The sequence below is a fragment of the Gymnogyps californianus genome, chromosome 20 (assembly GCF_018139145.2).
Source record: "Gymnogyps californianus isolate 813 chromosome 20, ASM1813914v2, whole genome shotgun sequence".
In the NCBI taxonomy this organism is placed as follows: Eukaryota; Metazoa; Chordata; class Aves; order Accipitriformes; family Cathartidae; genus Gymnogyps; species Gymnogyps californianus.
This window is the reverse complement of record NC_059490.1, coordinates 4025631-4039945: the sequence shown is the minus strand read 5'-3', so window position 1 is coordinate 4039945 and position 14315 is coordinate 4025631. Positions and strand designations below refer to the sequence as shown.

The 14315-nt window shown below is 38.6% G+C and overlaps 1 protein-coding gene across 1 annotated transcript in view; it reads right to left on the bottom strand.

Annotated features, from left to right (window-relative positions):
• Positions 1–1149: 1149 nt before the first annotated feature.
• The window catches only part of ZZEF1 (zinc finger ZZ-type and EF-hand domain containing 1), a 61629-nt gene continuing 48463 nt past the window's right edge, over positions 1150–14315 (bottom strand). Inside the window, exons 48-55 of the mRNA XM_050908878.1 lie at positions 13020–13379; positions 11039–11182; positions 9969–10137; positions 8006–8104; positions 7075–7240; positions 5401–5551; positions 4788–4859; positions 1150–4298 (exon numbers count right to left, since the gene is read on the bottom strand). Of these exons, the coding sequence (XP_050764835.1) occupies positions 4224–4298; positions 4788–4859; positions 5401–5551; positions 7075–7240; positions 8006–8104; positions 9969–10137; positions 11039–11182; positions 13020–13379 (1236 nt within the window). The 3' untranslated portion in view covers positions 1150–4223. The remainder of the gene's footprint in view (positions 4299–4787; positions 4860–5400; positions 5552–7074; positions 7241–8005; positions 8105–9968; positions 10138–11038; positions 11183–13019; positions 13380–14315) is intronic.

Genomic DNA, 14315 nt, shown 5'->3' with positions numbered 1-14315 from the left:
ACCACTCACTTGGGGTTGCAAGAAACCACAGTCAGCATATGAAAGGGAAAGGAAAGCACCGAGTCAGATTATTGGGCCTTGCTCTGCTCCAAGGTGCCCAGATGTTATAGCAGGGTACCTTCAGGGATTTGCAGACGGTCACTCCAGATTTAAAATGGTCTCAAAGGGCAGGTCTTGCCCTAATGTTTGCAAAGATACAAGACCCACTGGAAACGTTACATCAGGCTGTGAAAACTCGGGGCATTTGGGCCAGTTCTGTTTAAACAGAGTGTAGCCTTCTCCTAAAAATAGGTTAAAAAAAGTCACCCACTTAAAAGTTAGCTTGCAGCATAATTTTGATCTCTTGGAAGAAAAATAGTCTTAATTGACTTGACCTGAAAAACAGTGGTTCCCAAACATCATGGTTGTGACCTCTGTTACATTCCAATGCCTGGGACCACACTAAATTTAATAGCAGATTAAACTGAATTTGTTAGATTTATCACCTTGCTTACACCGGCTGAAACCTCAAACCTGCTTGTCTCAGGGAATGGTCCCCACTCGCCCACAACTTCACAATCATACTATTTATTTGTATTTAGTAAAAATACCTAATAAGACCATTCTCTGAGCATATGGAACCAGTGGAAACAACTTACAGCTTTAGGTAAATACAGAAAGATGTCGACTTCCTCACTTAGGCTTCCTTGAACAACCCTTTCCTCAAGCCAAACCCAAGCTTTAAAACTAAGCCCATTGGACTAGGTAGGTACAAGCACCTTTGCTAATAAACACCACTAATTAGAGAATCAAGAGATACTAAGACAAATCTCAGCTTTACATGAGACATCTGGGGCCCCAGATGTGCGTTTCAGGTCTGAAAGTAAACAAACACAGGCGCTGAAACCGATGCATATCCATGGGAAAACTTCATTTTTAGGATAAGGCCACTGGAATGTAAACAGCAGGGCTGGAATTTAAGAGGCGACTCCAGAAGTATGTATCCTGCATAGTCTGATACAGTATCAGATATATACTAACTGCATGAGGAAAAGCAGGTTGGCTTACAGGCATTGAAAACGAAGATTCGTAAGAAAAACCCTGGATCTCACTGCAAATTCAAGCATTTAACATTCAGTGAGGAGAAAAACAAACAAAAAACAGACACTGTGTTGTACTTTTTTGTTTTTATAGAATTTTTACAATATATTTCTCTTCATTTGCATATTTTACCCACATCTGTAGCTTTCTTTTTACATGTTGAACTGAACTGGAATAAATCTAAAGGTCTGATATATTTTAAACAACTGATAAAAATTGCAAAGTAGTAAACCCGTAAGAAAAGAAATTATAAAACTCTCTTTTTTAAGTGTTTAATGAAAGCAAGTCAAATGTATCATTAGGAACAATATGGTTTGTTTTAAACACATCATAGGTGATTCAGGCAGGACAACTTTTTTTGTGGTTTTGTTTTTTTGTTTTGTTTTTTTTATATTAGGCACATTTTTTTCAGCATACCTGTTTTCCAGACAGTTTTATACTATTCAATAGTATCATCCGCATCTACTTGGAACTGCTGCAGGATTTTCAAAATGTGATTGATCATGAATATTCATTATTGGTATTCTCTTCCTCTTTCTTTAAAACTATCAGAAGAAAAAAAAAAAAAAAATCAGTGTTTCTTGTCTCTTAAAAAATCCATAATGAATGATTGAGTTGTAAGGCAGCAACAGATTCAGTGTCAACTCAGGTCACAGTCCTTCAGTTCCATCTAGTGGGTAGAAATTACATTTAGTGGACACTGTTCCTGGACAGTCCCTTAGGGCAAGATGACTGACTCACAAGGCCAGTTACTGCTGGTAGAGTAAGTTAAGCGGTACGCCTAGTAAGGAACACTGGCCACTCCTGTGTCATCCTTGCAGCCTCATGTCTTCATACAGAAAGCAAAAAGACAGTCCAACGGAAAAAAATGTGAATATGATAGAGCCGTGACAGGTTCTATGAATGGTTTATTTACAGTCTTCATCCCTGATGCGAAAAAAGAAAAAAGCCTTCTTTGACTAAAACAGGCAGATCTCAGCAGCATGCCACATGCCTTAGCAAATCAGCCCATTGCATATCCTTGACTGCTTAGCCATGGATTCACACTGAGGCAGTGAATAGAAAGTCCTACTGCTCAAGAAGAGCAATTTCAAAATGCTCACCTGCCCCATCAACACGACTCCCTAAAGTAGACTTAAGAATGTCTCGTTTTGGTGGAGCAACTCCCTGTTCCCAGAATCTGTTCATGCTATTACAAAGTGTGAAACGGTTGGTTCCTCAGGGATCTCTCAGACACCCCCGCAGTGAGATTGCAAACTCAAATACGTTACTCGGATGAGGGAAGAAAACGATCCATGCGTTAAAGATATGCCACAACTTTGATAATTCCCTTCCCATTGTGATCTCATTCAGGAAGGAAGGAGGGCTTTAACCTTCAACTACAGTATACTCGAGGAGGGGTTTCAGAGCAGTATCCCTCTGCCTCCTTTCAGTCTTTGACAAATAGTACGTTTTTCCTGAATTCTGGCATTCTCATTTGCTAAGATGGCCACTCCATTCCTGAAGGCAATGGCTTCAGCATAGTGCTTCTTGGTCTTCAGTTTTAAGTCTTCCAGGCAAGATAATCACATTCTGACTCAGCCTCATCCCCTGAAGAAGCATTCACTTAGCACTCACCTGGCTGAACAGAAGTCAAAACATCTTTAACTACAGCACTAGAGGCCATCCAAAAAAAGGAGATGTATTACTGCACGTTTCCCTCTCAGAGGGAAACTGGACCACCCTTAAAATTCTAGCCCCAGCTGATAAGCCCATCAATTCAGAGGTCATCCCCCAAAGTGGTGCTCCTGTGCAGGTTGCACATTGCTATTTAGGCACCACTCACCTTTTGGACAAGCAAGGTCAATAAGCATATTGCCTTCTGACAGAGTCACTGCCTTTACACAACTTGCATTACTACTGAAGCTTTTGGTTGCTTTTTTTTCATATCGTCATGTTGAGGTGAGGAAGGGAAGAAGAAAATAATTAGCATAAAAAGTTCTCCGAATTCATACTTGACAAGACCAGCTCTACATACTGTATAACGGTATACAAAATGCACCCCCAAATCCTTCTATGTTCTTTTTAACTCTTTGGAAAGGGAATAATCAGCATAGTTGAGCAGGAAGAAAGCCAATTTATTTCAGCATAGAAGGTCTGCAATTCATTCCACGTTCACCATGAGTAATGCAATTATTGCTCTGTAAGGTAAGACTGGATTGATCATTAACCCCCACCCTGAGTGCTAGGAGTCTGGGTTCCCAGCATTGCCGAGAAGGACCTCCTAAGCCACTAGTATCGAAATAATTAGAAGAAAAAAGCCTCATGAATAATTTCTTGGAAAGATGTGATCTTCAAGAAACATGGAAGTTCCTCAGTTCTTCATATTACCACTGCTTTGTGAATGGAGGGCAGCCTTTGCTCTCTGCGTTAGAATAATGTACTATTTAGAATAACACATTGGAGATAAATTAAGGTAAGAATAGATGATTCAGCTGATTGAATCAAAGAACAGGAGAAACATTAACCTCTTGCACAAGGATGCTCTGAAACTGGAATCCTTTAACTGCTATGCGAATCACCCAGAATTTGTTTTACAACCTGTAGTTTAGTAAGAATTAAAGTTCTTTTCCTTGGGTAGTAGCCTTCAAAGCAAAAGCAAACATGACAGGATTCAAGTGTGGACCATTTCTGCATCAGCCCACCAGATTCTGGTTTGCCTATTTCACTTCAATGATATATATTAGATGCTGCTGACGGCATCACTCTGAGTTCAACAATATTTTCAAAGCTGTCACGCTCCATCAATCAAGTTTCCTTGGGAGCAGATGATACCAACGTGGAGGTCTTCCATTCTCATACTTCAGCTACCTTCTTTCGTTTACTTCCTCTGAATAAAAAAAAAATATTGTTCTGTTTACTCTAACATGCTACAATATGTGCATACATAACTGTAGGCGACGCGTGAGTTACTTCAAGATGTGCTTTTTCATTGAAGTGCGCTTTTACTTTTACAAATTCTACATCAAGGTGGAAGGAAGGAAGGCTGCAGAGTGCTCATACACTGAAGCTGAAGGAACTTTTCCTGAACGGAGTTAAGATGTTTGTTCCAAGGTTCCTATGGACAAACTACTCTATCCCATGCACTCCGGCCTGAGCCAGTATTAAACATTCCAGAAACTTGTTGATTTGTTCGGATAGTTAATGGCAAGGCTGATAGCAGCAATGTTTTTCAGGGCCTAGAAGAGAGAAGGAAAAACAAAGTCATGTCAAAGATTCTCCCCAATCCAAAACTGTAAAGAAATCCTTGTATGAAATTAAGCAGAAATAGATAACCACCCTGTTTCTACTGGTCATCTCCTGGTAGTGCAGTAATTGTCATGCATCCAGGCAGTTTCAGCAAGGCAACTGCATTTCCAGTTGCTGAAAGACCAGCCCCCTTCCCCATTTCCATGTTTTGGCAGTTGAGAGGTCAATTCGCTAAACAAGATACATCTGATTACACCCAACAGCCAGTTTGTTGCACATCATCTGACTAGTAAAGGAGAACAGCATTTGTGCGTAGCTCATTCACAAATTTCAGAGGTCTGTCACGGTATTGTAAAGCCCAAGTACATTCATACCTATTTTATAAAACTCCACTCGGCAATCAGAAATCATTCATTAGCTCCGTCTGCCAGAAAAATATCACACAACCACACATCTCTGGGGTTGTGCAATCTTATTACCTGTGCTGTGCAGCGATGAAGATGATCTTCAGTGTTTAAGGCAAGCAAATACTCCTGTAGAGATCCAAGCTCCTGCAGCCAGAAAGCATTCAATGAACACCAACATTTCTACCAAAGATATCATCCTACTAATTAACACTAAAATGCTGATCATTAGAGCAATTCCCAAGAACCAAAGGCATCAGAACCACACACAAGACTCTCCTGGACTAGAACACAGTTTGTGACCACAAAAATCAGTTCATTACAGACTGTTCATATGTAGTGTTCAAAATCAGCTCAAGGAAAACCACATTCAAATACGTTTAAATTAATTATTAAATCGGCATTCCTCTCAGAATAAAGAGTGGCTTTAGGGCCTACTGACTTAATCGCACAAGGAAGAGTCATGACTATTACTTAACGTCCCATGATGGATAAGGCAACAGTATGCCCCTCTATTAGAATTTGCTACCAGACTCCACAAGTTGTTAATGTTTCTGAAGCATTTAATGTTTCTAAAGCTCTGAAGATCTTTGCCAAGATAAAGGAAAACTGCATTTAGTTTAACACTGAACTACGTATCGTCCCCAGCACTGGGGAGAGGAGGGATACAAATATAGGAACTGCTTACAGTAACTCTGTTTTCTGTAACAAAGAAGAGTTCTGCAAGTGCACGATGAAGAGGAAGGAGAATACCAGGCTTGGCCGTGTCATGACACAAGTTGTTTTCCATATGGGTGAAAAGCTGCCAAAGTGGCTTCAACAAGGTAAGGTCACAGTCCCTGAAAAAAAGTAATTTAAATGAAATAGTGAGGAACCATGATCTTATGCCTGTTTCTGGGAGGGGGAAGAAAAAAAAACAACCACAAAAAACCCACACCAAACAAATCTAAGAGAACAAAAACATACAGTTTTGACAGTTAGATGTATAAATGAAGGAAGAAACACAAGAAGTATTTTAAAATCTAAATTCAGTCAGGTGTTTCAGCACAATGAATTTCATTCTGAATCAGTGAAGTGGAGAAAACCTTATATCCATTAATATGTCTAAATGACTTCTCTAAAACTGAGTGGCCTCCTGAAATGAGGACATTAAAATAACTATATACATCACTTTGCTAAATGTTCTAGCTCCAGTGCTTGAAATTATACAATACCGAACCACAGCACTGAGCAGGTGATGCCCTTGTATAGGGCGGACAGACAAAAATTAATATATAGCTTAACAAACAATTCCAACCCTGCCTCCTTCCTACTCCTGAGTTAAAGCTAGCTAACCCAAATGTCACTTGTCATACAGATAGGATGACAAATATCGTTCAGTAGAGGCGAAAACGGGGGAAACTCAATTTCAGAATCTATCATCTGATTAACACAAGAAAAATATTAAATATTATAAGCACAACGGAGACTTGATCTTTTAGCAATTAAATTTGTTGTCCACATGACAAAGCAGACGTTTTCTGATGAGAAAAAATAAGGGAACTTGAAAACAAAATAAATGTGTGATTACAAGTAATACCAAAATCAGTTTTTCAGACTTGGATGCAGATCGGTGTATCTAAAATTTACAGAGAGTCAAGCAATGGTTTTATGTAATTGTCCATTTTTATTACTATATGTGAATATACTTTTTTACTTCTCTTTATCAAAGCTAGTAGGATGCTGTTATTTTCGTGATTTTGCTTGTTCTGAACTGAAAGGACACAACCGAGATAATTGTCAGCGTTCCAGCACTGTTGTCTTTGTTTCCAGCATTTCTATTGAGTTAATGTGACTATACACATTTGCAAAACACTATAAAAGCTCAATATTTTTTTGAATGTGTATTTTCATAAGGAATACCCATGCTGTACATACTTAAGCATTAGCACGCCTCTCCCTTCTAAAACTCAATTACAGGCTTAGTGGTACAACTAAAAATAATAATTTAAAAGTTACTTACTTTATAGAGAATCAGATCACCATTTCACCATTTCTGAAGTACGACTAATACAAAGAGAATAAATTTCTAGAAAATTGAAATCTATTTTTTGTCCTGTTTTGGGGTGATTTTTTTTTTCTTTACAACAACATTTGAATTCATTGGACTTTTTTAAAAGCCAAGAAAGAAGAGAAAATGTTTTCCAAAAAACCCCTTATAATAAGTTTTTGCTCTCAAGGCACTGTGATTTGTATCCAAAAGGCAAATTAAGAATACCCACTTCAAATCATGGTTTTCTGGCTTCAAAATAACATCAGCTTAGTCACTTTTTCTTCTCCTGCCCTTTGCCTTTTAGTGTACAACGTAGAACAGTGCACTTACCTCTGGGCGCTGCACTGGACTATCTTCAAGAGCAAGTGGATAGCCTTCAAACGCTGGTGACCAGTCTGACGGCACGCTACCCCGACCTGCCATTCCCAGATTTTGGCCAGCGGGAGGTGAGGAACTACCCTTTCCTCAGACAGCATCTGCTTTAGAATTTCAAACCCTGGGGGGGGGGGCAGAAATCAAACAGCTGTTACTTTTGTAGGGGCGCACTCATATATCCAGTTTTCTCTTCTCCGTATACTAAGTATTGCTCTGGCAAGCAAGAAATATCGAAGAAAAATACCAAACAAAAACCTGAGATAATTCTAGATTACATCCTGACATCACAAGTCTTTTCTGCGGCAAAACTTAGATAAAAATTAGGAAGAATCCTATCTGAAATTAAAGTTTTGCCCAAATAAGGCAAACAAAACACAAGTCCTCATTATTATGTGATATGCAGCAGAGTTTTGCTGATTGCAAATCATCCACCAGCCTCAATTTCATTAAAAATATTTAAACTCTAAAATAAACTAACAAAACCTTTCATGCTACATCTAGAAATCAGATCCAGAACCAGCCTATTTTAACGGATAACTACTTTTTAAAAACACAATTACAATTATTTCTGTTTCCAATTACAGCACCTTGGAGCGTTTACTAAATCCTGTGTGTAATTACTGTCATATAATGAGACTTTGAATGCAAATAACATCATTATAATTGTTATCTCCAAGTCTCTGTGAAGATTTGGTATTTCTAGCATAAAGTCACAGCAAGTAGGAGACATTAGTCAAGTTTCAACTTGAACAAAACTAATCACGTTATTTCCACAACATTGGAGAAAGCAAATTCTAAGTCAAAAAAAGAGATAACCACAAGCCTGCCAAAGCTTGGCAAAATAACTCCAAAAAGTCCTTTCCAATATGTTCTGAGCACTGCTTACCTGTCTGGAACCTTCCAAGATGACCTGCTGTCACTGTGAACTTATAACCCCACTCAGTGTTACTCATGTCAGAAGTAAATCGGTAATAGAGTGTGTCTCCTGTGTACAAGGGAAGGAAGAAAATCCACATTACTACCTTCTGAGTTAGTTTTGCTATCACAAATACAATTCAAATGAAGATCTGTCATAAATTAATCCTAGATATCCTGATTCAAGAGAGGTGATCTTTTACTTTTTGGTAATTATGAAATGCACAGAGCAGTATGATAAACAGGAGGCTGAAGCAAAACGCAGAATGGTTTCCACTGTATAAAGACACTTGCAAGGATAATGTCTCTTACATTTCTGTCAACTACATAGAAGAAGACGGAGTTAAAGAAACTCTTTACTGTACACAGTTAAACTTCACTTTTCCATTTGTGTTATGGATCAGTTATCATTTATGAAAAAAGGACCTCTACATAGGCAGCCAAGTTCACAGTCCGTTAAACAAAAGGTTAAAAGACATTTGAAAGTAAAGTTGCACTGCTTTTACATGTCGGAAAATTAAATTGCACAATTTTACTCTAGGGAACAAAACTGTTAAGCTTAACCACTTAAAAGTGGAAGAACTATCGAAATGTTTGACCATTTTACAATCAAGCAGTGGAACATTCAAGAAGTTCTTGTCATTGTAGCGTCTACAGCTTCAGAGAGATAAACATTGGTAGTCAGCTGTAATGCTAAACAAAACGTATCCTTACCTATTGTGCTCTGTAATATTAGATCTGGTTAAAACTTAGAATTTCCTTCTGTTCCATGAAAAATCCTATCACCCTGGGACAAGCATGCTAGTTTTCATTGGGAAGCAGAATTTTCAAAGTTTCATGAAGAAGAAAAATTTTGAAAACATTTCTTAGGATTTAAAAAAAAAAAAAAAAAAAAAAAATCTAAAAACCTGTTCCCCTTCTCATCATGAAATGGAGCCACTGCTCTCTCCTACCCCTAGGAGTCTTGAGGAAGCCCTGCCATCAAATGAAAAGTCCAGAAGCCTTCAAATGCCTGGTTTCAGCTAAAGCCTTAATCCAGACAGCCTTGGCTGGAAATGAAGTTTCACAAGGTGAAACTCAAGTTTCGCAGCCAAGGCTGCTCCAAAATAATGGGCCTCAAGGTCAGTTTCTTGGCAAACCTCTGCAACTATTTGGGAGGAAAAGGAAGACAGAAAGAAGTTCATAAAAATCCAAAATATTTCTACACATTTGTTTCTAACTAGCACCTTGTAACCCAAACCACTTTGCTAAGAAGGTTCCTAATCTAGTTACAGCTACTGACAGTACCCAAAGTCAAAAGCTTCCTGCAATGCCACAGTGCTCAGTGGGTTAAAACAACTTAACATAAGAAGCATGGGACCATGCAGTCCTTCAGCTCCCTGGCATTTGCTACTGTGTTATCAAAAATGTGCTTAGAGAATAGAGACTGAAATTGTCAGTCAAATGACTGATTTTTTTTTTCCAGCTATGCTCTGTGGCAACAACTGGAGACAAGGCATTGGCACACACTCTTTATTTGCTCTGAGCACTAGCATAGCGCAGAGACAAGAGATAAGCCTTTTTATTTTTTTTAAAATGTGCTTCCTGTGGAAAGTAAGACAAGGCAGAAACAATGTAAGTGAATATTGTGCAGAACAAGGACTGTGTTAGAACAGAATCAAGATCAAAATTTGTTTCCAGTAGCTAAGTGCATGCTTTGACTGAGGCATGGAAAAAAAAGGTCAAGTAGCAGAACAACAGATAAGCCTACTTCTAAGAAACAAATGCAAGAGCAGCACGTCAGAGCAAATACACTGGGACAAGAAAAGGATTTTCTTTTCCCACACATCTCAGGAACATCCGCGTTTAACTGTCATCTTTCAGTAGTTTCTCTCAAGAGTCCTGGATACCAGCAATATCCTATACATTTGCACTTTGAAACACTGCATATTCACCTGGAAGCTCAAAATCATTCCACTTCTGCGGAGACCCACTGAAGCTGTGCCGATCCTGCTGGAAATCACTGCTGCTGGACATGAGCAACTCATCACAGCCTTCTTCTGTATTACACTGAGAGTCAAATTTGATTGAGAGGTAGATAGCACCAGGAATGTGAACTTTATCCTGAGGAATAAACACATGATCTTTGTATACTGTAATACTATGTTACCAAGAAGCTACTTAACTTTCACCATACAAACAAGGGAGATATAACAAATATTACAGCATCTCCATGGAAAAAAAGCCTCTCTGATATTTTTATCTGGAGCTAATTTAACAAATGTAGAGCATGGCCTATTGTTTGCATTAGCTGTTAAGCATGTAAAATTAACTGCTAGCAATGCTTTGGTTTTTTTTTAAAAGTGGTAATTGTTGCTGATATTGATCTCATTGCCAGAACCTAAAAGTTTATATGCATTTTAAAAATAAAAATCAGAAGAGTCAGAGCTTCAGGGAAATTAAAAATCCCAAGACTGTCCAGAGGCAATAATTACTTACCAAACTATATCAGAAAAATGCTTTCAAACAATATCAAGAAAAGAAAAATCAGAAACTGTTTGTGTCAGGAGAAGACAGTCTAAAATGAGAAATACAAGGAAAAAAAAAGACTCCACTCCTAGCTTTCGTCTAACAGCACAAGGAAGTAACAGGCCAACTGAAAAAGACCTCTGGATGAAAGGGTAAAAATACCTGCTCATTAAGGCCCTGAAACCATTTAAGAATATGATCTGCTTCAAACACATAGTAAAACCGTTTAAGTTATGCACTTTTCACATGATTGAATTAGGACTACATTAAAGTGTCTTATTGAACATATTTCTTTACAGGGCAAGGCCTCAGTCATCTGGCATCAGCCTTTTCAAAAGCAAGACTGAACAGATATTTCACAGGTGCTTTAAGCACACCAGTCCCACAGAAGAATACACATGGAGCACGGTGAGACTTCTGCTCCAACCACCCTGATGTTTTCAACTAGTCTTCAAGCCATGCAAATCCACTGCACTGTAATACATGTATAACTTACCTCAAAATTAGTGTTGTTGTTATAAGGATGTTTAGATTCACGCATCTGGACTGCCATTCCGGGTTCCTCCATGAACTGGCAAGCTGTCAATGCCATTGTTCCCAGCATGCTCTCATTGCACCCATGCAGTACTTTCTGTAGGATCTGGGGAGAAGCAGCATGTCATGTAAATACAGTTTGCTATCAAAACATTTACAAACTTACATGCTGATGACTGACACGAGTCATTTCTAGCCACACAACATTTTGGAAGAGAGAATCAAGCTACTAGTAAGAAACAAGACAAATTCACAAGTGATGTCCGCAAGTGTCATCTCCATAAGCGCAGAAGATTTTACTCTGTCCTCTGTTCCAGATCTTTCAGTCTTTATCTGATAAAAACGTGAGAGCTATTAGCTACATCTCTTTCCACAAATGCTAGAATCAAGGCTAATCCATAAAGTAATTAACAGTAAACTAAAGCTGTAAACAAGGAAGATAAACAATTTTGTTAACATACTAAACAGACAGCTTTACCTTCTATACCTACAGGTTTTGATTTGAATAGAAAGTCATATGTTTTAGCCTTCAAAATGCACAACTCCATGTATAAGAAGGAATGATTAAGTATCAGTTAAGTGGCTGCAGTGTTTGAAAGCACTAGATGCAAGAGCTGTGTCTTTAAAAATACAAATACATGCCATTTAGTCTATCAGGACACACTAAATGATAATGCAGAACAACCTGAGTCTCCACTTTTTCTTGTTTTTCAAGAGTGCACAAAAGCTCTGAATCAGGAGTCCTGCTACTCGAGGCCCTTTCCAGGTCATTATAGAAACCTATCACATCTCTTTGCCTGCAACTTTCTAACTCCTCCTATAAAATGTAATACTAGCTCAGACCAAAAGGTTCATCTCCAAATCAGCCAAAAATTGATTTCTTGGGGAAAAGGAGTTTAAAAAACAAAGACAGTATGTAGCATAGTTCCCTGAATGCGTTCTTTGCCTCCACACACATGCAGAACAGCCTAAGACAAAGGCTACACTTTTGTATTTAATACACCTTAACAGATTTTTATTCTATCAGTTCATCCTGTCATTTTCTGAACCTATATAAACACCCTGTGGCAACAATTTCAATGACACACTGTGTCAAGAACCAGTTCTTTTGGTTTGTTTTGGACTTGCCACTTATTACCTTAATCTGACACTCCTTTGTTTTCTTACTGGGAGGGCTAGTGAATAATACTTGCTGTTAACTTTTGTATGCTGCTTACTGTTTTAAAACTACAGAGGAAGAGGAACAGACTTTTTCATTACTCCTCCTCCCTCAATGCTCCCACAGGGCAAAAATCCAGGATGAAGGGTTCCTCATACTGAAGCTACTCCATGGCTTCCCTGCCACTATTCTCCAGACATCTTCCAGTTATACTGCATCATCTTTTTTTAAAAAGAGATGGACTCAGTCACATGCTGTCGTCCAGATGAGAGCATACTATTGGTTCAGTGGCATACCGATGCCTTCTGTTTTATTTTTAATTCCTTCTTTGAAGATTCCCAGCACTTGATTTGCTTCGACTGCTGTGAAGCATTGAGGTGACATTCTCATTACAACATTCTATTATAATTCCAAGATCACTTCCACCACAGTAACAGTCAGCTGATCAATGGAGTAGCAGGTATTGCAATATACACATCGAGATCTAACTAAAAGCAGCTTTCAGAACGCACTGCCTATTTTACCAATTTCTCTATAAGATTTATTTTCCCATATAGCTCTTTCATAACTGAAAGACTTGTCTCCATGGAGCTAGTTTTTCCATTTTCTGTTAACAAAAGCAGCACATTAAGACACTGACAGATTCCAACTGCTTTTTCAGAACTAATTTAAATTTTGGAGTCTCAATTTATTTAAAAAAGGAACTGCAAGTATTTTTGTTACTCAGAGTCTCGTGGCATGTAGGCACAGGGCTTGTTCACACGCATAAGTGAAATCCACTTACTTTTTCCCATAACTGCTTTTCCTCTAGCTGCATAAGCATGTCCAGTATGTATGTCATATGGGCTGGGCCACTAAGATCAAGGATTTCCTCATTTATTGCCACATCATCTGGCCACTCAGCTAACAATGATGCCAGCACATGCCTGGCATAAAGAACAGCAGTGGCCTCATTTACACGATACAGGTAGTCCCTCACAGCCTTTTTACTTCTAGAGTCCAGCTCCTTGTGCAGGAGTATTGAACTCTTAGTGCGACGTTGCTTGGCATAACTAAGCTGTAGATCACTCTCTGTGTTGGTTATCAGTTTCTGGGCGACCGGATTGGTTTCTTCTGTTGCTTTATCACAGAGCGCAGGCTTTGACTGCAAAAAAAAAAAAGCAAGTTTGAAAATAGGCTCTCAACAATTTACTTCCTTATGTTTAGATATCTGACCAGTCCATCAGACTGCAAGCTGAATTTACAAATGAATTGCTCTTTCACATACTGAAAATCAGATGCATCAAAGAACACAAAAGTGTGATCTCTCATGCACCTACACAGACAGAATTCCTCAAAAAGACTGTTTATGTCAACAGACTTCACTATACACTGATGCATTCATGGCTGTACACACAAGCAGAAACAGCAGTTAGAATTCTAACCAGAAGCATTAATTTAAGCTGACACACAGAGGTAAAGCAACAAAGTGCCATGCTATTTGTGACCCAAAATGAGGCAAGTTGCGAGGGACCTTTGGAGATCATTTGGTCCAAATCCGACTTAAAGCTGAGCCAACTTCAAAATCAAGGCTTTGTCCAGTTAAGTTTGGAGAATTTCCAGGGGTGGATATTTCACCTCTTATACAGCCTCTGTATAAGCTGTTGTAAGGCCTATGTTTTTTTTCTTATAATTATGTGAAACTACTTCAGAAAGCCCTTGATCCACTTTGCCACACAACTGACAAGACAACTGCGCTGGTGATACCCCACAGCCAGGAATCAGCACCCAAAATAAAGCAAAGAGCTGTGGGACCATGCTATTGAATGCAAAACCTAAAGCTTGCAAGCATAGTGTCTACTTTACAAGACAAATTCATTGCTTCCTTGTTCTGCTGAAATTACTGTAAGATAACAATAATATGCTAAAACAGTAACACTTAGGGCATAAGCTTACAGTAATTAGATACAATCTTTCTTGTATAAAGAGAGGAAATTACAGCGTGCAATCACAATTTATTCTCCTGACTTGAGAATCAAGTTCTCTTACTTCCTTAAGGAAGAAATTACAAGGAAGAAATATTTGCTTCTTCTTGTACCTG